At 42.7% G+C, this 22894-nt stretch overlaps 1 protein-coding gene across 2 annotated transcripts in view; it reads left to right on the top strand.

The window, feature by feature from the left end:
- hm13 (histocompatibility (minor) 13) overlaps nucleotides 1-22894 on the top strand; it is a 67872-nt gene that overhangs the window by 22619 nt on the left and 22359 nt on the right. For both annotated transcript variants that reach the window (XM_080204650.1, XM_080204649.1), the window contains exons 7-11: nucleotides 2036-2093; nucleotides 11495-11578; nucleotides 17726-17762; nucleotides 19698-19800; nucleotides 20990-21075. In XM_080204650.1, coding sequence (XP_080060776.1) covers nucleotides 2036-2093; nucleotides 11495-11578; nucleotides 17726-17762; nucleotides 19698-19800; nucleotides 20990-21075 — 368 coding nt within the window. The remainder of the gene's footprint in view (nucleotides 1-2035; nucleotides 2094-11494; nucleotides 11579-17725; nucleotides 17763-19697; nucleotides 19801-20989; nucleotides 21076-22894) is intronic.

The raw sequence follows: 22894 nt of genomic DNA, 5'->3' as shown, positions 1-22894 counted from the left end.
ACAAGATCATTGAAATAGCTGAAAGTGATTGGGCCTAGGACACTACCCTGAGGAATTCTGCAGTGATGTCCTAGAACTGAGATGTTTGACTGCCAACAGCCACAACTGTCATCCATTCTGATTGATATGACTGCAACCAGAGGATAGTTTTTACCCTGCCCCAGTTTCCATTCACTCCAGTTTTGCTCAGGCTGTTTGATGCCATACTTGGTCAAATGCTGCCTTGATAACAAAGGTGATCGCTTTAACCTCACCTGTAGCATTCAGCTCTCTTCTCCATGTTTGAACCAAAGTTCTAATGAGGTCAGGAGCTGAGTGGTCCTAGTGGAAGCAAACTGAAGAGGTTATTGCTAAACCAGTGATGCTTGATCGAATTGTTGATCTCTTCCATCATTTTTTACTGATGATCAAGAGTAGACTGATGGAGTGTAAGGGTTGGTGGATTTGTCCTTTTCATTGTGTACAGGACATACCTGGACAATTTTCCACATTGCTGAGTAGATTCCACTACAGTACAACACTGGAATATCTTGGCTAGGGGCATGTTAAGTTCTGGAGGACAAGTCTTCTGCACTATTGCCAGAATGTTGTCAGGATCCATAGTCTTTGCACTATCCAGTGCCTTGAGCCGTTTCTTACTATCATGTGGAGTGAATTGAATTGGCTGACAGGTGTCTGTGATGCTGGGAACATGAATCATTCACTCAGTGCTTCAGTGCTTCAATGTGCTGGGCTCCCCCATCATTGAAGATGGGGATATTTATGGACCCTTCTCCTCCAGTGAGCTGTTTAACTGTCCATCACCATTCACAGCAGAGCTTGGATCTGATCCATTGGTTGCAGAATTGCTAAGTGCTGTTTGGCACATATGTAGTCCTGTTCGTAACTTCACCAGGTTGGCAGATTTTTAGATGTGCCCTTTTGCACTTTGGACCAAGATTGGTCCTCTGGTTTGGTGGTAGTGGTGGACTGGGGCATATGCTGAGTAATGAAGTTGCAGATTGTGGTCGAGTACAATCCTGCAGCTGCTGGTGGCCCACAGTGCTCTGTGGTTGCCCAGTCTCGAGTTGCTGGGTCTGTTTGAAATCTGTCCCATTTAAAACACAAGATGGAAGATATCTTCAATGTGAAGGATATTCAGTGTGATGCTTGTCTCCACAAGCACTGTATGGTGGTCACCCCGATCAATACTGCCATGGATTGATGTATTTGCAACAGGCAAGTTGGAGAGAATGAGGTCAAGTATGTATTTTCCTTTTATTCAGTCCTTCACCACCTGATGCCGTCTGTCTAGCAGCTGTGTCCTTTAGGACTCGCCACCTTGGTCATTAGTAGTACTGACCAGCCATTTTTGGTGATGAACCCCACCACATGCAACCCAGCAGTTATGCAAAATGATCCACTGATGTGGGCAGAAAAGCATGCTCACTAGTTTATATTAGAGCAAGGAGATCAATTGTATTGACTGCATTAAGCAAAATACCTCTTGGAGTAACCAGTATAATTCATATGTAGCCTTGGGTTACCAAGTGATTTCTTTGTCTGCCTTTCAGCATGTTCTATAAAGAAAGGATTGAGCGGGGGGGGAGAGAGAGAAAGGGTGGAGGAATCATATGCAAAAAAAAAGAAAATTCACCCTGGGAGTACTACTATTGCACCCTTGGGTCACACATGGGCACATGTTTTGAACAATGCTTGCACTGCTTCCAGGAGTGGTGAGCATTGCTGTGCAAAAAAAAATCTGAAGCAAGGCTCCAAATTTGTGTCAACCATGTTATTTTAGTGTTGGGTCTTACTAGATAATTGCATATTAAAGATGCATGTTCCACATCACAATGTTTAATATTTATTTTTGACAAATGGGAATGGAACCTTTTGACTCGCAATGTTAATCATTCCTCATTTTGACATGGTTTAAGCTGTTGCGAATTAGCAGCAAGAGCTGTAATAACTTGGTCCTCAAGGGTCCTTTTTGTTTAAATTCTGCTAAACTGGATGCCCATATTAGTGCAATATTTGTTCTCTTTCCTTCTAGGTGTTTGGCACGAATGTCATGGTAACTGTTGCCAAGTCATTTGAAGCTCCGATTAAACGTAAGTACTTCTGGTAATGAGTGGAAGCTGCGTTGTACATCCAAAAGCTTAGCTTTCTGGTTCCATTGTTTATTCTCCAGTCTGATATGTGTTTCTGAAACATCTGATAAACCAGATCTCCGATCTATTTATTTCAACTGCTAATTGCCTGTAGGTATGAGTGTATGGGAGAGTTTTCTTTCAATTTTGAATTGGCACAAGGGGCTAAGTGGAATTGGGTTTTTACCAATTACCCTGCAAATAAGAGTGCTGTTGTATCCAACGCATTGAGGTTGTTGGATGGCTGGCTGTTTTGAGTGTTCAGGTCATTCTGCATTGTTAATAATGGCTTTACCAAAATGCTAGATGAATACCCACCCCATTCTCCAGAAGAGGTGAACGAGGACTACAAAGTGAGGCTGCAAGATGTCCTACAGTAGAGGCCATAAAGCCTGACAAAGCTAGTGTTAATCCTTGGCCTGTGTTGAATTAACTGTACTTGGCGCTCATTGACCTCAAATGGTGGTCCTTATGGATTAAAATAAAGAGGAACAAAGTCCCTCCCACAGATTGCTAGCTAATAACTCTCTGGAAAATGCACATGTTTTATTTCTCGTGAGAATAAGATCAGGTTATATTTGCTAGGCCTTGTGGCCGATGCTGAAAATGATCCGGAGTGATTTTCTTTTTTTTTCATGGGATCTAGGCCTCGCTGGCAAGGTGAGCATTTATTATCTGTTCCTAATTGCCTGAAGAAGGTGATGGTGAGCTGCCACTCTAGTCTGTGTGGAGTAAGTTCACATTTCCCTCCATCCTGACTTGTAAATAGATCTCTGCTTCATCACTGCTGGCTCAAAATCCTGGAACTCCCTCCTTAGAGAGGGGATTCCAGGATTTTGAATCTTATCCCATTTAGCACGTGTGGACCTCACTCGCCAGTGATTTGTGGCATACAACACATTGGCAGGTGTCAGCCATATTCATTCGTGGTATCATTCATGGGGTTTTATGGCCTCACTTGTAGGCCAGTATTTATTGTCCATCTCGAATTTCCCTCGAGGTGCCACCTTTTCAAAAGATACAACGGAGAAGCTTGCGAGACCATTTCAGAGGGAATTGTCAACCCCGTTACATGGGGTCTGGACTTGCTTTTGAACCAGACTGGATAACAATAGAGGAGGTGATAGCCTAGTGGTATTGTCGCTAGACTGTTAATCCAGAAGCTTAGCTAATGTTCCGGGGACCTGGGTTCAAATCCCGCCACAGCAGCTGGTGGAATTTGAATTCAATAAAAAATATCTGGAATTAAGAATCTACTGATGCCCATGAAACCATTGCCAATTAGCAGAAAAACCCATCTGGTTCACTAATGTCCTTTATGGAAGGAAATCTGCTGTCCTTACCTGTTCTGGCCTACATGTGACTCCAGAGCCACAGCAATGTGGTTGACCCTCAACTGTCCTCCAAGGGCAAATAGAGATGGGCAATAAATGCTGGCCAGCCAGCAATGTCCATGTCGCACGAATGAATAAAAAAAGTAGCAGGTTTACAGACTGAAAGGACATTAGTGAATCAGATGGATTTTATGACAACCCAGTAGTTATGTGGTCCCTTGCTGATACTAGTGTTTTATTACAAATGTATTTAATTAGCTAAATTCAGTTCCATTTCTGCAATGATGAAATGATGTATCAGGCCTCTCTTACTAGTTCAGCAATGTAACCTCCAAGCTACTGTACCTGCTGAATCCTCATGCACTGAAGTGAATTTCTGTGTTGGGAAGATATAATATTTAAACTGTAATTGGGAGTTATGTCCATTTCTAACTAGAAATATTTAAATTTATACCTGCAATTGGGGATTTCCAATTTGGGTAGAGTTTTAATCATTAGTTTAACACTTTTGCTAACAGCTTCGTTAAGAGGCCAATTTAGCCAGGGGTGGAGGAAATCAGCCAGGTAGCTGAGTATATTCGAGCTGTAGAAGCCCAGTAGCAAGATCTTCTCTGACAAGTGCTGTCAGTATGGTACATGTTGCTCTAAATCAGACCTAGGAAAACTATGTACTGTGTGAAGTTCTAACCTGTCCTGCAGTTTCACCAGGGAAAGCAGGGAGTGCGGTGCACCACAATCATATACTGACAATGATGTGAGGAACTGCACAAACACAGCTGTTTCTGGCACCTAACCATTAGCAATCAGTTCTGAAATTAAAAGGCAAATCCTATGGGGAGTTTCAAGGGAAGTACTTCAAAGCCAACACAAGTACATCAGGGTGGCCGCCATGTTAAAGGGGCAAGCACGTGTGGAGGAGCAGTGAGAACAGCACAGTTGAGTGTGCATGCAAGATTGCTCATTAGATTATTGCTATTTTTGCTTTTGCATTTTGCAAGCATATACTATTTTCAAAACCTCACCATATTTTTCACTTGGAATTTCAATATAGTATGGTGTCTCAAATTCGGCTGTCCAAAAATTAGATTTATCTAAAAATCAGTTTCATTTAGAAAGTGCCATCTGTCAAGGTGCTGCATTGTTGTGGTGTGGCACCTGAACAGCTATCCCCTTCGTCGTTTGTGTACCAATCCATAATCCATTCCTGCACTCCAAACAACTCTTGGCCCCACTGAACCTGGCTAAACCAGACCAGCCATGGCTTGATCCAAATCTGGCAAGATCTGAAATCAGCCATGAGCTCGGTTTTGTGACCCTGTAGCTGTGCTCTTTATGAAAAACTGACTCTTAAATAGTTTTATTTGCCCATTTTTCTCTCAAGATTACTGAGATTTATGAAGGTCTGAAGTTAGGGTGGGAGTTTTGGCAGTGCGGGATTTGAACTTGGGACCTTCTAGTCTGCACTGGTGTAGTAATAGATTGAAAAGTGCCTTCATCCATTAAAACGGTCATACTTGATGATCTATTTGAAAAGCTTGTATTTGCGTGTTCTGCAGTATTTATAAGGATACCATGGATGTCGAACTTGATTTAAATGTTGGGGGGCGGTGCAAGAGAAGCTGGTTCTTGGAGCAGAGAAAGTTTTTAAGGATAGACTGAATAGAGATGCTCAATTATGAAAGGTATTGGTAACCAGAGGATACTGATTTAAGGTGATTGGAAGAACTAAAGGGCAGAAGATTTGTAGACTCAGCAAAAAGTTGATCCACAATTCTGCTGGTAGATAAGGGATTGAAATATCAAATAAATGCTGCTACCTACAGATGGTCCCAAGGTATGTATGGCTGAAATTCACCGCAAGCGAACTCTGTTTAACATTTAGAGGCAGACATCTGTGGTTAGCTGTTTATGCCCTTCCAAAAATAAGAGTTGAAGAACCAACTTCTGTTCCTGCCAGAGGTGCATCTAAGGTGTTAATTTTTAGAGGAGGGGAGCTGAATGTGATAGTAAGTGAAGACTGTGTATTCTAGACTTAGTTTTGTGTTGTGACAAAGTTGAAAATTGGAAATGGCAGCATATGTGGAGAGAGGAAAAGAATGACACTGGACTTTTGATCTTATTATAAAGAAGGATGACCAACTGCATTGTTTACACTAAAACAAAAGAATTTTTAAATTTTATGTAATGTCTAGTTATGGTGACATAATTATCATAATTTTTTGTGTTTACTTGTACCAAAATGCAGCTTTTGAGTGTTTGTGGCCAGCTTCCTTTTCACACAGGCAAAAATGTTGTTTCTTGTGTGCTATACAGACAAAGTATACCATACATAGAAAGAAAGAAGAGGGTACAGAATATAGTGTTACAGCCATAGCTAAGGTGAAGGGAAGATTGGCTTAATATAAGGTAGGTCCATTCAAAAATCTGATGGCAGCAGGGAAGAGGCTGTCCTGGAGTCAGTTGGTATGTGACCTCAGATTTCCTTCTGATGGAAGAAGGTGGAAGGGTGAATGTCCAAATTGCGTAGAGTCCTTAATTATGCTGGCTGCTTTGCCGAGGCAGCGGGAAGTATAGACAGAATCAATGGATGGGAGGCTTGAGTGATGGACTGGACTTCATTCAGAATCCTTTGTAGTTTCTTGCTGTCTTGGACAGAGCAAGAGCCATACCCCCAAGCTGTGATACAACCAGAATGTTTTCTGTGGTGCACCTGTAAATGTTGGTGAGAGTCGTAGCAGACATGCCAAATTTCCTTAGACTCCTGAGAAAGTAGAGGCGTTGATGGGCTTTCTTAACTATAGTGTCGGCATACAGGGATGAATCCACGTTGTCGATGATCTGGGTGCCAAGAAACTTGAAGCTCTCAACCATTTCCACTTCAACCCCATTGATGTAGACAGGGGCATGTCCTCCTCAAAACTTCCTGAAGTCGATAACTATCTGCTTTGTTTTACTGACGTTGAGGGAGTGATTACTGTCGTTGCACCAGTTCACCAGATTCGCTATCTGGAGTGGCATTAGAAACACGAGAGAATTACTTGGGAAAGGAAAACAAGATGTGAGGAAAATAAGATGAGGGAAAGTAAAAAAAAAATCGATTAAGCTTACTGAGACAATTCGTGCGCTCTCATTTAAGGAATGAAGCATGGCACCCAGGATTTTAGTGCCAACAGAGAAACTGATGCTTTTCCCTCCACTCCTTTTTCTCTACCCTGAGCAACTTCGTTTTACTCCATTAATTAAACAGTTAAATAAAGACTTTTAAAAGTATCAGGCTCCAGCCTTGAATAATCCTTGTGAGAAATGTTTACACTGCATGTTGATTATTGTTTGAGTTCGTGTGAGTCATGGCATTGGCCAACGGCAGGGACAGAATCAAATAGGACATTTACTGCACAACAACTACTGGCAAGAAAAATAAGGCTTGTATTTATATAATGCCTAACAACCACAGAACATCCTGAAAGTGTTCTGCTACTTAATGTAGTTCCTGTTGTAGGAAATATAGCTACCAATTTACACACAGCAATGTGATAAGGAGCAGATCATTTATTTTTTGATTTTGATTGAGGGGTAGACATTGGCCAGGACACTGATGATATCTCCCCTGCTGCTCTTCAAATAGTGCCATGGGAACTTTTCGATTCACCTGAGGGCAGACAGGCCCTCTCTTTAACATCTCATCCAACATGTGGCACTGTAGTCATTGGCTGATCTGATTGGCCCACAATGCTATACTGTCCTACAGCAACACTGTTGGCATGTGGTGGCTGAGATTGGTACTGCAAGCAGCTCCCATGTTTGAGACGTGTGGGTCCAGGGCCAGATCAATGTAGACAGCCTGACGACTTGGACTGGAGTGTCCATCTTGGGCTTTTGTGCCTAAGTCCTGGAGTGAGGCTTAAACCCACAAACCTCTGACTTTGCTCAATATGCTCCCAACTGAGCCAAAGCTGATACCAACAAAGTGACCGTAGCATGGTGGCTCAGTGTTTAGCACTGCTGCCTCACAGCACCAGGTACCTGGGTTCAATTCCCGGCTTGGCTCACTATCTGTGCGCAGTCTGCATGCTCTCCCCAGCTCTCTGTGGATTTCCTCCAGGTGCTCTGGATTCCTCCCACAATCCGAAAGACTGGGGGTTAGGTGCATTGGCCATACTAAATCCTCCGTCAATGTACCCGAACAGGTGCCAGAGTGTGGCGAGTAGGGGATTTTCACAGTAACTTAATTGAGGTGTTAACGTAAGCTGACTTGTGACACGCATAAAATCTTAAGTAATTTTTTTACGGAGTCTTTTGACTAATAGAATTAATGAATAACCTTTGGTCTGTTTTTAATAGTTGTCATTTAGCACATGGCAAAGAACACAACACTAACATTTATCATTTCAAGGTGGTTTCTGCTTAAATTTCTTGAGTAAAATTATTTAAGCTGTACAATATACATCCTGCAGAGGGAGCTATGATATACTGAAATTTGGTTCAATTCCATGCCTTCCAGAAGCATCTCTTCCTGGATTTAAAATGTGTATGTCCTGTCATGCTGCACTCATCTGAGCTAACTGTATTTGCCCAAACCTAGCAGGAATTGTGTGGGGTCTAAAAAAAAATGCAGTATTGTATGTATGGGCAACACAGTGGTTAACCCTGCTACCTCTTAATGCCAGGGTTCCAGGTTTGATTCCCAGCTTGGGTCACTGTCTGTGCCGAGTCTGCATGTTCTCCCTGTGTCTGTGTGGGTTTCCCCCAGATGCTCCAGTTTCCTCCCACAGTCTGTAAGGCGTGCTGATTAGATGCATCGGCCATGCTGAATTCTCCCTCAGTGTATCCGGAGTGTGGCGACAGGGGGATTTTCACAGTAACTTCATTGCAGTGTTAATGTGAACCTACTCGTGACACAAACAAACTTAAGTGGGTGATATTGATGTCACCTTATGGTACAATAAATGAATTCCATTGTATGAAGTGGTGAAGGTGAAGCCCTCTTGGATTGTAGTTGACCAGTTGGGTGGGAGTCCCATCTGTGATACAGGTAATACGGTCTTGCGATTGCAGCCTAAATTGAGCAGTGGAATTTTTTGACCCATGGACGTGCTCCATAACTCGTTTGTGAACGTAATCGTCACGTGCTGAGGTGTGAGGACGGCTTATGGCAGGAAAAGAATGAAAGCATCTTCCATGCCTTCAAAGTGAAGAAAATTGCTGAGGGTAGTGATGAATTGTGTTGCTATTTCTTGATTGTACATGAACATTCAATTTCCCCTATTTGTGAATAATTGAAATGTATAGTTTTCTAGTATATATGAGGCTAGCCTTTATAAGTTTTCATCCTTCTGCCAATTCAAGCTTGCAAGTGAAGCCTATGGTGGCAGTGTTTTGAAACTGTGGGAGGATTGTTAGAACACGGGCAACAATAGCAACTTGTATTTACGTGGCATCTTTAACGTAATGAAGCATCCCACTTCAATGAATTCTAAAACACAAAATGACACCTAGCCACATAAGGACATTTTTTAGATCAGATGACCAAAGGTTTTTTTATTAGTGTCTCAAGTAGGCTTGCATTAACACTGCAATGAGGTTACTGTAAAAATCTCCTAGTTGCCACACTCCAGCGCTTGTTCCAGTACACTGAGGGAGAATTTAGCATGGCCAATGCAGCTAACCAGCACGTCTTTTGGACTGTGGGAGGAAAGTCATGCAGACATGGGGAGAATGTGCAGATCCTGCACAGGCAGTAACCCAAGCCAGGAATCTAATCTGGGTTCCTGGCGCTGAGAGGCAGCAGTGCTAACCACTGTGCCACCAGGTTTGGCCAAGTAAGTAGTATCTCTGAAGGATGCATTTTGAGTTGACGAGGCAAATGGAGGGAATTCCAGTAATTGGTGCTTGGACAACTAAAGACGTGGGCACCAGTGGTGGAGCAACTAAAATCAGGGATTCTTAAGAAACCAGAATCCGATGAATGCAGATGTCTTGGAAATTACCAACGAGTTAGGAAGGGGTGACGCCATGGTGGGGTATGAAAATGGATGAGGATTTTAAAATCCTATCTTTGACACTATCTTTTAGAAGAGTCTAACAGTGAAAATGTTTTCTTAATGTAACGTAGACTGGTCTAGCAGTTTACAATTCGTCTTTCAGAGAGAATTAAAGGAAGGGATAATTGAATTGGAAATGTTGGGTTGAGGCACTGGTTTCCAAATGTACATCTATAATAAACTGTTAAACACATGCAATTCATACCTGGGCCAGAAGGTAATTACATTGCATTCTTAATACCCCGTGGTTTCTCAGTGGGGATGTATGTAGGAATGTACGATAACAGTGAAAACTTCCTCTATTTCAAATTTATTTTCTTTTTGCATTTGATATATTTCATGCTTTTTAAAGTATCATTCATATAATTGATAAACTGGCTCCAGGTGACTTTGTTGGGAGTTTGTGCTGTCTTGAAAAGGGGAAGGAGGGTTTATAAACAGATTTTGTTTTTGATCAGTTTGGCTGAGCTGGTGTCCTGTTGCTTACCAATACAGCTGTAAGAGAGCAGAATTAGAAACCGTCAGCAAAATGCATGTTATTACTCTGGCTGGTGGTTGGATTCCAGATGGCCTGTGGTTGGGCAGTATCTCTGTGCACAGCATGAACTGGAATGAGAGGTACCAAAGTAAACATTCCTCTTGTAGGCTGCAGAATACCCCAGCTGCTCTGTGTTTGTGTTCTGGCAGAGGGGTGTACAGAACACATTGAGAGTTTGTTCCTTTTTTAGTTGGAGTTTCTATCCCTCCCCTCTCGCCCTCCACAATGCTACCATATTTCTCACTGGCACAACTAAAGACACTGACTTGTGGTTTGGTTGCTATCCGCAGGCGCCAGTAGCCCTCCACTAACTTGCCCAAATTGGCAATTCCTCTTGTTGGTTGAACCTCAGTTGTGAGTGTTGGCAGGCTATTTGTTGGCAGTGGGGGGAGGGGGGGTGGAGGAGAGAATCATCTGCATATGTAACCCTGATCTCCTGTGTGCGTTTCCAGCAGGCTCACTGAATAACCATTGGGGAAATGTATGTCTTTCCCTCCGTGTCAAGCTTGGCTTCATTGGTCACAGTCGCACTTTGGAATGACAAGTTTCTGGGTTCAAGGCCCACTCCAGAGCACAAATTTTAAGGCTGACATTCCAGTGCAGTGCTGAAGCACAGTTGGTTGCTCCATTGTTCAGATGAGATGTTGCACCAAGGTCCATGTGTATGTTCAGGTGGATGTAAAAGATTATGTGGCACTATTTTCAGAAGAACATCTGTGATGTTCTCGGCACGATCAGTTTCTTGATCGACATCACCAAAAAGGTAGATTATCTGGTTATTATCGCATTGCTGCTTGTGGAAGTTTGTGTCAGATTGGTCGTCATGTTTCTTCCAACAGTTCACCCCTACACTTTAAAGCAATTTTTAAAAATGCCATCTAGACCTTTTGCCAAGATGAAGCTCAGATTAAGCACAGGAGGGGGTGCAATGCCTGCTCCTATCTGCTTGGATCTTGTTGATCGAGCCCAAGGTAGAAAGAGTGGGTCCTGTCTTGTCAGCTTGGATCTGTAATGTCTTTCTTGTAGGGATTTTGGACCAATTTGATTTTTTTTTGATTGGACATAAATAAAAAGAAACACTTCAAAAGTGCTTAACTGGCTGGTAAGAACTTTGAAAAATCCAATGGTTCTAAAAAGGGAAATACAAATGCAGGTTAAACCTTTTCTTTCTTTTTATTTGTAAGTATGGCTATTTGTATCTCCCCTGGTTTCTCCCAATCCCTGCTTAAACAAAAACTGAAAATGCTGGAAAGGGTCATCCAGATTCAACCTTGGCTCTATTTTCTCTCCAGATGCTGTCAGACCTGCTGAGTTTCTCCCGGCATTTTCTGTTTTTGTTTCAGATTCCAGCATCCACAGTATTTTACAGCTCCCCCGCCCCCTCTTCTGTCGTGGCTCCTGAACTGAAAGTTGGATGAAAATTTTGTCTCTTTTCCCCCTGATTTTTAGTGGTTTTCCCTCAAGATCTTCTCGAGAAAGGACTTGCAGCCAACAACTTTGCAATGCTCGGCTTGGGAGATATCGTCATTCCAGGTAAGAGAATACATTTTCAGTGAGGGAATCCAGTGTGTTCTCCACCTGACTCCCAACTGAACCAATCCTTTAGTCGACTTGACCAATCAATGACTTCTCGTGTCGTTAGTTTTAATGCGTGAGCTCGAATGATTTTGTATTGCTGCAGCAGCTTCCTTCCCAGTCACACATGGGTTTTCTGGAAATGATTATGCTGCCACTTTTATGTTGCACCAAAGCGCAACAATGATATAGTGGCACAGCAACTTGGGAGTCAATTGCCAACGTGACTTGGGCAAGCATTAAAGAAAGAGGTGCAAGTCTGTGTTCAACTTGCATTGCTTGATGTTGGCATAGCTGGGTGTAATTCACTGAAGGGGCGTAACTGTAAAACCCCTCACACTGTGTGCGTAATCCTAAGTGTCTGCAAATGTATTGAAGCAGCTCCGAGTGCAGCATGACCAATGTATAGAGTTTGTAAAGAACTTTATTCTAATGAAATTATTGAAGTATGTAGGATGGCACGGGAGTTAATTCTGCCTCACAGTGCCAGAGTTCAATTCCAGCTTTAGGTGACAGTCTGTGGAACATAAGAACATAAGAAATAGGAGCAGGAGTAGGCCATCCAGCCCTTCGAGCCTGCCCTGCCATTCAATAAGATCATGGCTGATATGTTGATGGGCTGAATGGCCTCCTTCTGCACTGTATAGGCTCTATGTAATGTTCTACTGAACTGAAGCGCTTCAGGGTCCATCTTGATCTCTGCAGGAAATTTGAATATCATTGTGATTTACTGTTACAAGTTTCAAATGTTTTATGTGTTTTTCAGAATGCAAAAAAAGTTGTGTAATGTGCAGCTGCATATAAGAGCATCCAGATGATCTACTTGATCTACTTAATAACATTGTAAAGGGTGGCACCAGATCTAAGTGGTTATAGTTGTCAAGAAAGATGAAGCAGTTTAGGGACTCTGTTCATTCTAGAAGAATGAAGGATGGAATATGATCTGATAGAGGTCTTTAAAATTAAGAAGAAGTTTAATAGAGCAGATGTGGTATGTGGGTACTCACCACCAAGGGAAGAATTAAAACAAATGGCATAAATGCACTTAAGGGGAAGCTAAATAAGTGAATGAGAGAGAAAGGAATATAAGGTTCTGTTGAGCGAATGGAGTGTAAAGGAGTTGGGAGGAGCTTCCTATGGAACAGTTAGGGGAATGATCCATTTCTGTGCTTTATGTTCCATGCATTTTTAAAAATCCGCATTCTAAAGAAGTTTCTACATGGATGTTCAAATATGTTGCATAATTGAGTTCTTACTGAGCTATTTGCATTATAGAGCCTAGATAATAGTCATGCAACTGACATGGGCAGTATTCAGGACAAATTCCTATTGAATAGAATTCTGTTTGAGGTGGAAGTGCATTTTAAGGTGTGGTTCTGCCCGCTAGTGAACCTGAACTACCCAGAAATCTTGCTGATATCAGTGGCTCTTTAGCCAGTTCTCCAGTAGATGTTGCAACACTGATATTGAGTGGTTCAGTAGTTCGCAGATGGAAAGGAATAAATGAGAATTTGCTTTTAACCAACTTGCCAAACAATCCTGATAAGAGCTTGATAACAACATTTGTAGCAATTCACTTCCATTTCTTTAGTCAGTTTTCCAAAGGCTCTTGATTTAGTTTCTTGTCTCTCAAAGCTATGGAAGTATATAAACAAGTCTAGGATTTCACCTGGGGTGTGTACTCCAGCTCTAAAGGCCAGTGAGGGGGTGTGATACTATTTGGCGATATTCTGTATAATCAAAAGCAACAGCAACTTGTATTTAACTATAACGGAATGTCCCAAGGCATTTGTTGTTGTTCGTCCATCTTCGTCGATGAGGACCTCGACACCATTAGTCATTTTGAGGCTGGATGCGATGTGTCTGAAGATGACTGATGAGGCCAATTAGGGCACGGAATGTCTTGGCACAAATTGGAGCGGTGTCACCTTGTGTATTTTTTTTTGGTTCAACCACCAGATAGGATCCTGGCCAGGGTGTAGTGAAGCAGGCAATGTTTAGGGCAACTTTTCTAGTCCCTTGCTCATTCTACGGAGGTGAACGATGTGATCCTGAAAAGGACTGCTCAGTCGCCCAGATAGACGCCAAATTTCACTGCTTCGGTCAGCGGAAAATGACCATTGGATCTGAGCCGCCTGTGTGCAGGTCCATGACTACAGCTCCCGGTGTATCCACACCTGCAACTTCGTCGCTCGCCCATCACCACAGGACCTCAGAAGTTGAACAGGACGATGATGATGATGATGATGGTGTCGAGACTAGCGCTTGATTTGGATTAAAGTGAGGGAGAGTTGTGCATATTCTGCCTCAGTCTCGCTTCCCAATTCCCATCTGGACCTAGTGGCAAAACAAGAGTCAAGACGGCTGGAGATGGGACTAGGCGCAGTGGATGACCAGGATGTCTTCTGTATCTTGTCCTGCTCTTAGCGTTCCATGATGCTTGCAGAGACCGCCTTTTTGACCATTGGACTTTCCATTGGTCTCATCCGCTCAATCCGCCGGACTCTGTCTTCACGTGCTGGGATAGACATCTCCCTGTCTCACCGAGAGTTGAGACCCATCGGCTACCCTCACCTGGTTTAGCTGGCTTGTCAAAGCTGTTGCCCAGGGGTTGGCTGCTGTCGCATGCAAACAGCTATGGGGAGCCATGGGTGAGAGCTGAGTGCCAGGTGGGAACAAAGGGTGAACAAACCGCCCTGAAAAGGACGCGACATGTTCCCCCACCAGAGGTACCACCTCTCTCTGACACCCCATACACCTTCAAAGTATTTTACAGGAACGTTGTAAAACAAACTATGATGCTCAGTCACAAGGTCATTTGAATAAAAACTTGGTCAAAGAGGTATGTTTTGAGGAATGCTTTTAAAGAAGGAAAACAAGGTAGTGAGATGGAGAGACTTGGGGAGGAAATTCCAAAGATTGGGAGTTGGAGTGAAGCAATTATCATTGGAAATGCATGCCAGAATGTGGGAAACGCAGATATCCTGAGGTGTTGTGGGGTTACAAAGATGGGGAGGGGCAATGCGATGGAGGGAATTGAAAATGAAATTGAGAATTTTAAAATCGAGACATTTCTTGACTGGGAGCCGATGAGTGCAGCTGATGTTGGTACAGGGCTTGCTGCAAGTTGGCATCATGGGTCAAATGGGCCACTCCTGTTCTTATCAATCCTGCCCTGCCTTTCAGTTAGATCATGGCTGATGATTTGCCTCAGTGCCATTTTCCCATGCTATCCTATATTCCTTGATGTTATTAGTATCAAAAAACTATCGATTTTCTGTATTGAACATGTTCAACCATAAATCACAACAGTTCAGAAGGAAGCCAGTTAGCCCATTGAGTCTGCGCTGACCACAATCCCACCCAGGCCCTATTTCCTAAACCCCACATATTATTTACCCTGCTAATCCCCTGACACTAGGGTCAATTTAGCTTGGCCAATCAACCTAACCTCAGCGGTTGAGCTTCCACAGCCATGGGGCAGAGAATTCCAAAGCTTCACCACCCTCTGAATGAATAAATTCTTGCTCATCTTGGTCTTAAATAGCCTACTGTTTATTCTGTAATCATATCCCCTGGTTCTGGACTCACCAGCCAGGGAAAACAGCTGATCCACATCTACCCTGTCATACCCAATAAGAATTTTTAAGTTTCAGTGAGATCACCTTTTATTCTTTGAAATTCTAGCGAATACTGACCCAGTTTTTAAGATGCAGGCAGGAGAGTTTTGAATGACTAAGTGCAGAATGTGGGAGACCAGTACAAATGTGTTTCAATAGTCCAGTCAGGAGGAAACCCAGGCATGAATATGGATTTCACTAGCAGATGAGCTGTAATGTGAAGTTGGGTGAAAAATAAGTGGTCTTGTTACTGGAATGAATAAGGGGTCAGAAGCTCCCCCGATATTGAATGTGACACCAAGGTCATGAACAGTTGACAGGTAGAAGGATGAAGTTAAAGGATAGGGAAGAGTTTGGGACCAGAAATGACATTGGGCAAACCAGCTACAACTGGGTATTTTTCCACAATGTGATACTTTAATTGTGATGCTTTTCCACATATGTTTGACATCTTGCCCCTAAAAACATCTCTTGTCATGACTGAGCGAAGGATTGTGTTAATTATCTGCAAAGAACTTAACCTTGCACTCCATTCGATCATTGTCTTGATGTTGCCTCTAATTATGCACAGATTTCTTACAAATCTGCGAATACTGTAAAAACAAACTTGCTGTTTGAGAGGTGCTGTTTCCAATCAGAAGTAATTGTTGCAATAAAAACATTGAGGGAATTGGAGAGCTAATTGTATGCTGTCATCCTGAGTTCCTGGCATCAGGGAAGATAACACACAGAAAAAATATTTACCTTAAATAACATTCAAATTTTACATGTAGAAGTGACTGTTTTCATCATGCTTTGGAAAATGCCCATTGACTATGAAATAAGGTTTTGAAAGTTACTTGGTTAATTATCCTCCATTCACCTGATGAAGGAGCAGCATTCTGCAGGCTCGTGATACTATATAAACTTGGTAGACTTTAATCTGTGTGAGATTTCTTAAACCAAAAGAGAAAATGCTGGAAAATTTCAGCAGGCCTGGCAGCATCTGAAAAGAAAAAAGAGCTGATGTTTTGAGTCCAGCTGATCCTTTGTCAAAGCTAAAAGGCAAGAAAGTGGGAGATATTTATACTGTAGGGTGAGGGAATGAAAGATGAGTCATAGCCACAGAAACCAGAGGAAAAGACTGCTAATAGCTGTTCAGACTTCTTACTGGTTAAGCGCTGGTCTCAGTAGTTTGGAAACCTGTTAATGTGATGCCAGTATTGATTATCACCAGCTCTCCCTTGATTTAAGGATGATTACTACTTGGATCACCAATTTCTCTCATGAGTCTTCATTTTGATGGAGCTGGCTGATTCTTGACCAATGGATCTTTGGGAACATGGGGCAGGACATCCCACGGGATAGTGGGATCCGTAATGCTGGATTGGCTTCCTTTTCTTTCTTTGCCACTGCTCACTCTGCTCTATCATTTAAGGTGTCCATCATTAACTCAAAGCATGATGCAGCTTGATGGATAAGTTGTCACACTTTTTGAACTTTTGGTAGCAAGCTCCTCCCATTGATTCTTGTCAGTGCTGTTTTTGAAGCATCTTCTTTATGACCCCTCTGGAATATTGGCCTTTCAGCTACCCAGCCACTGTTCACGGTCCATCAAAGTTGACTTTGTAGGAGTTTTGAATGCTTATGGAGCTGACTTCAAAACAGACACTGGTGTTTATTTGGTGCTACTATTGAATACGGAGGATGAGGCAGAGGCATAGCACTTCAGCTATTTTTATTGCATGTGCAGCGATCATCGGGCAGGCTATAGTTGCCACAGTGGCTAAATGGAGCTGTCTCAACCCTCTGCTGAATTTGGTTAGGGGCAGTCTTCAGTGACGTGGGTCATTGATTCGGGTGCATCACAGCTGCAGTTTGAGTTCAATGCAAGGTCCCACTTGTGTCAATTTGCTGCTCCAGGCCTTGGCCAGTGTGGAAACAATTGAGGAGTGCCCAATGTTGATGTGGCAAATGCAAGTTGAAGCTGGGTTTGAGGGTTGTGGGCTCATGTATGAAGAATTGCATCTCTGGGGAGGTAGCAGAAAGTCACCTAGTCTCATGTAGGTCCACATCAGCAAATATGATGTGGAGATGTCAGCATTGGACTGGGATGGGAACAGTAAGAAGTCTCTCAATACCAGTTAGCACTCATGCGCAAGAATCGCCTGATGAAAGGAGCAGCACTCCGAAAGCTCATGATACCAAATAACCTGTTGGACTTTAACCTGGTATCGTGAGTCAGCAAATAGGTTAGTGGTGAAGTCAAAGGAAAAATAAGCTATACCTAACTCTATTCCAGTTACATGCTGGAAATGTTGGGGATAATGGAACACTGCTTTAAGCCATTTTTAGCAACAAAGTTTCTCTGAGATCATTATGTAAGTCTGGTGGTGATGCATTGGATATTTGAGTCTTCAAAATTCTTCCAAAGTTGAAGTTAACTATAATTAATTTACAATTCCATTGCGAGAGAAATCTAATCCTATTTTTGTTCTAACCGTAGGCATCTTCATTGCGCTTCTGCTTCGTTTTGATGTGAGGTAAGCTGCTTGAATACATGAATAAACAGAATTGAACATAGCCACGGTGGCGCAGTTGTTAACGCTGCTGCTTTCTCTGCTCCAGGGACCCAGATTCACTTCCAGCTTCGGTGTCTGGAGTTTGCACGTTCTCCCCTTGTCTGCATGGGTTTTCGCTGGGTGCTCCAGTTTCCTCCCACAGTCCAGGTTAGGTGGATTGGCTGTGGTAAATTGCCTGTGCATGCGTGATGGAGCATGTTATGGCAGCTCCTCCAGCCACACTGGTGCCAGCACTCCTCCATTGGACTCCACCGGCAATGTCCTGAGGGGGATTTTGATGCATGGACAAGCCAGAACCGCCCACCCCTGTATATCCTGCCCAGGCATGCAACCATTTTCTCTTGAGGCACACGGTGGCCAATAACAAGGGAAGAAATCTGCCCTACATTTTGTGAGTTAATGGTGGGCTAGGCCTGTTAATCCTCATAAAACTACACCATCAGTTATTGTACCAATAAAGTAGAGCTGAAAAAGCTCTGTTGGGTTTAAAAGAAAGTATTGTGGAGAGGCGATGGTGTAGTGGTATTGTCACTGCACTAGTAATCCAGAAACCCAGGGTAATGCAAATCCCACCGTAGCAGATGGTAAAATAGGAATTCAGTAATAAATCTGGAATTAAGAATCTACTGATGATCATGAAACCATTGTCAATTGTCGTAAAAACCCAACTGGTTCACTAATGTCCTTTTAGGGAAGGAAATCTACCATCTTACCTAGGCTGGCCTACGTGCATGGCACAGTGGTTAGCACTGCTGCCTCTCAGTGCCAGGGACCTGAGTTCGATTCCCGGCTTGAGCCACTGTTTGGAGTTTGCACGTTCTCCCCATGTCTGTGTGGGTTTCCTCCAGGTGCACCAGTTCCCTCCCACAGTCTGAAAGATGTGTGGTTAGGTGCATTGGCCATGCTAAATTCTCCTTCAGTGTACCCGAACAGGCGCCAGAGTGTGGCAACTAGGGGATTTTCACAGTAACTTCATTGCAGGGTTAATGTAACCAATAAATTTTGTGACTCCAGAGTCACAGCAATGTGGTTGACTCTTAAAATGCCCCCAGAATTGGGCAATAAATGTTGGCCCAGCCAGCAACACCCACATCCCATGAACAAATTAAAAATTGCAACTTAAAGGAAACAGAAATTGCTGCTGGTAGTAATGTTTAAACAATGAAATTGCAAATCTTCAACTTTATAAATGAAATGGCTGTACATGTAAAATCAAATCTACTCAAACACACCATGTGGTTTAAACAATGTTGAAATGCTCAATATACAGAGATTACATTGTCTAGGGTTGGCCACTTTATGCACACCAGTTTTACTTGCACATTTTTATTTTCCTAATTCGTGGACTGGGAAGAATTATTTTTGCTCCTATCCAGACATTGATTCCTTTTATGTAGCTTGGTACCTTCTGGTATCTCACTATTTTTCAAGTGAGACAGGATGGTGAATGTTGGAGAGAAGCATTTCAACTCTACTCTTACATGTTGCACACTTGCTCCAGACGTTCTCTACATTGAGGCCAATTGCAATACAATTCTGGCCAAGACTTGGCAATGAGTTCAGATAAAATGTGGGCAGCTCTCTTCCCATTGAGTAAACGTGCTAAGTTATTGAGTGAGATAGTCAACTGCAGACTATTGTATTTGATTTCCCTATAATATGCAAAGGAATACTGAGCAGCATAAAATGACAAACGAAAAGCCTATGACTTATTTTAAGTTTGGTTTATTTCAGGCTTGTAGGCTTTCTCCTGGCTGCGCTGATCACAGTCTTGTGTGGAAGTTCAGACTAATTGTGTATTTCTAAATTAAAATTTTGCTGAAAATGTCAGTATATGATGCATAAAATATCAACCTGTCTTATGTTTTCTTTCTCCCCCCCCCGCCCCCAACTCAGTTTGAAGAAGAATAGTCGTACATATTTCTATACCAGCTTCTTCGCTTATGTCTTTGGTCTTGGACTTACCATTTATATAATGCACACTTTCAAACACGCTCAGGTGAGTTATGCTTCATGGTCTTCCATTTTGTAGCTTTAGATTCTAGTTGCCTAAACTGGGCTGCTTCTGACTTTTGCACCCAAAGCAGTCGGTTGCTGCTTCAAGAACTTTGACTTTATTGTCCTCCCGTGAAATATTCTAAACTGCTACTGATCTGATTTCATCACTACTTGCATTTAAGTTCAGTAAGAAGTCTCTCAACACCAGGTTAAAGTCCAACAGGTTTATTTGGAATCACAAGCTTTTGGAGCACTGCTCCTTCATCACCACTCACCTGATGAAAGAGCAGTGCTCCAAAAGCTCGTGCTACCAAATAAACCTGTTGGACTTTAACCTGGTGTTACGAGACTTCTTACTGTGCCCACCCCAGTCCAACGCTGGCATCTCCACATCATGCATTTAAATTCTTGATAATAGCATAACCGTATAGTCATTCTGAAGGCTCTTCAGTGTGCACCCTTGCATTTGTACATTGAAAAGCTTAATTTTTGATCATAAAACAATGAGAGAACTTTCTCGTTTCTCCCAGTTGGATGGAGAAAAAGAAATATTTTGTCTCTTTACCAGTTCGTTAGCCAGAATCTGATCTGAATCAGTGGAAATTGATTTTAAAGGTCTCTGTCCCAGTACAAAATCTTCTGTCCTGAGAGGTGACAGTATGTGGTTTAAACTGCATGAAGAAAGGAATGATGTGGAGATGCTGGCATTGGACTGGGGCGGGCACAGTAAGAAGTCTCACAACTTCAGTCCTATAGGTTTACTTGGAATCACGTGCTTTTGGAGCGCTGCTCCTAAAGAGGTGGGTTCACCTCTGCTGTTTGTGAACCTACCCTTCCACTCGTGATGAAGGAGCAGTCTTCCGAAAGCTTGTGATTCCAAATAAACCCTGTTGGACTTTAATCTGGTGTTGTGAGACTTCTTACTGAAGAAAGGAAGGAACAGCATGGAATAAAATTTACAAAGGCTCTACAATTTGTATTTTTTCAAGATGCATATTCCAGGAAAGTGGAATGTGATTGTGTTGCCTGCTGCGTAGAGAAATGTCATTGAAACCCCTCTTAAAAATACTTGCTCAATCCCAACTGCTAACTTGCAGCGGAAAGAAACTTCTGAAAGAGTTTTTATTTTATAAATATTATTAAATTGCTGAAACAGAAGATATAAAGTACTTTTTGTTTTTGATTGCCAGCCTGCACTTCTCTACCTGGTACCTGCCTGCATTGGGTTCCCAGTTGTTGTTGCTCTGGTTAAGGGAGAACTAACTGAGATGTTCAGGTAAGAATTTGCATTAAACTGTAATAGTGTGGCTCACACTGAGGCTGTTGTCAGCTGTGCACTAAATGTGAACAATTGATTTCTGGTGCAATGGTATATTGCTCTTGTCAAACTACTTGGCAGATCCTGATTTGTGACACAACATCTTGGTGTTGCATGTATGCCTGTAAGGCAAGTTTGTGTCCTATACCAATGGAAAGCTCATTCCTGTTCGCTTAGGCACAATCATCAACTTGAGTATGTTTCATTTACATTTACATTTGCGGTCGGCTATCTAGAATTTTACCATTGACGTGAAGAATGTGGCTTTCAAAACACTGCACCTGCAGAGTTTTGATTATGTATGTTATTGCTTCCACTGAACACCCTTTATGTACTGCACACTTATAAGTTACTTCATTATCATGAATGTAAATGCAGACAATTAACAGTTTGATCTGACGAGAGTTGTGATGTCAAGAGTTGTAATGAGTATCTTCTACTACAGTCCTGTATCATAAAGCAGGGTTCTCTCAGTAATACCAAAAACTGCCAGGCCAGATGGTTTGTTTTGGTAGGGACATTCCTTGTTTGTACAGTCCAGTACTGCATTCCACAGTACAGTAAGCCTTTGGCGCAGTCTTTTTAAAATGAGCAGCTTAACAATGAGCGATACTGCTCGAACAGGCTAGTAGGCTGTGTGCTATTGATGAGGTTTGGATCATGCAAACCAGGAAGATTCCAGCTTTGTCTTCCAGTTTTAGATTTTTAGCCTGATGATGGGAATGGTCTTAGTCCTTCTGTGTTTTGCAGTTGGATGGAGGCATCCAGCACTCCCATGCTATATCTTGTTCTGGGATTTCTAGTACATAATCTGTATTATAGGCGTACTGTGAATGTTCAATCAGGAATGACTGGGAAATCCCCTCTTTTGTTCATTCATGAGATAAGAGCATCACTGGTTGGCCAGCATTTATGTCAAGATTTTTTTTCCCCAAGTTTATTAGTCACAAGTAGGCTTCCATTAACACTGCAATGAAGTTACTGTGAAAATCCCATAGTTGCCACACTTTGGCGCCTGTTCGGTTACGTTGAGGGAAAACTTACCATGTCCAGTGCACCCTAACCAGCACATCTTTCAGACTGAGAGGAAACCGGAGCACCTGGAGAAAACCCGTTCAGATAAGGGGAGAATGTGCAGACTCTGCACAGCCACTCAAGCTGGGAAGCTAACCTGGGTCGTTGGCTGCTGTGAGGCGGCGGTGCTGGTCGCTATGCCACCCATCCCTAGTTGTCCTTGAGAAGGTGGAGGTGAGCGGTCGCCTTGAACCTCTGCTGTCCATATTCTGTGGGTTGACCCACAATGCCGTTGGGGAGAGAATTCCAGGATTTTGATCCAGCAACTGTGAAGGAACTACTTTTGTCTAGTAGCCAACTAAAACTGAATCTTATAGAACACTGAGGGCACAATTCACTGGCAACAACGCAACCCGTCAGCACCTTGTCCGTAATGAGTGTCAATCGTCGGGGAGGCGACGACTCCTGGTATTATCGCTAGATTATTAATCCAGAAACTCGGCTAATGTTCTGGGGAATTGGGTTCGAATTCTCCCATGGCAGATGGGGGAATTTGAATTCAATAAAAGTAATCTGGAATTAAGAATCTACTGATATCATGAAGCCGTTGTTGGAGAAACTAAATGTTAACTAATATCCTTTAGGAAAGGAAATTTGTCGTCCTTATCTGGTCTGGCCTAGATGTGACTCCAACTGCCCTCCAAGGGCAACTTGGGATGGATAATAAATGCTGGCTGGCTGGCCAGCCAGCCTTGCCCATGTC

Source organism: Carcharhinus amblyrhynchos, chromosome 16 (genome assembly GCF_965287045.1).
Source record: "Carcharhinus amblyrhynchos chromosome 16, sCarAmb.v2.hapA, whole genome shotgun sequence".
Taxonomy (NCBI): Eukaryota; Metazoa; Chordata; class Chondrichthyes; order Carcharhiniformes; family Carcharhinidae; genus Carcharhinus; species Carcharhinus amblyrhynchos.
Note: the sequence above shows the minus strand (reverse complement) of the source record. Positions and strands in the feature narration are given on the sequence as shown.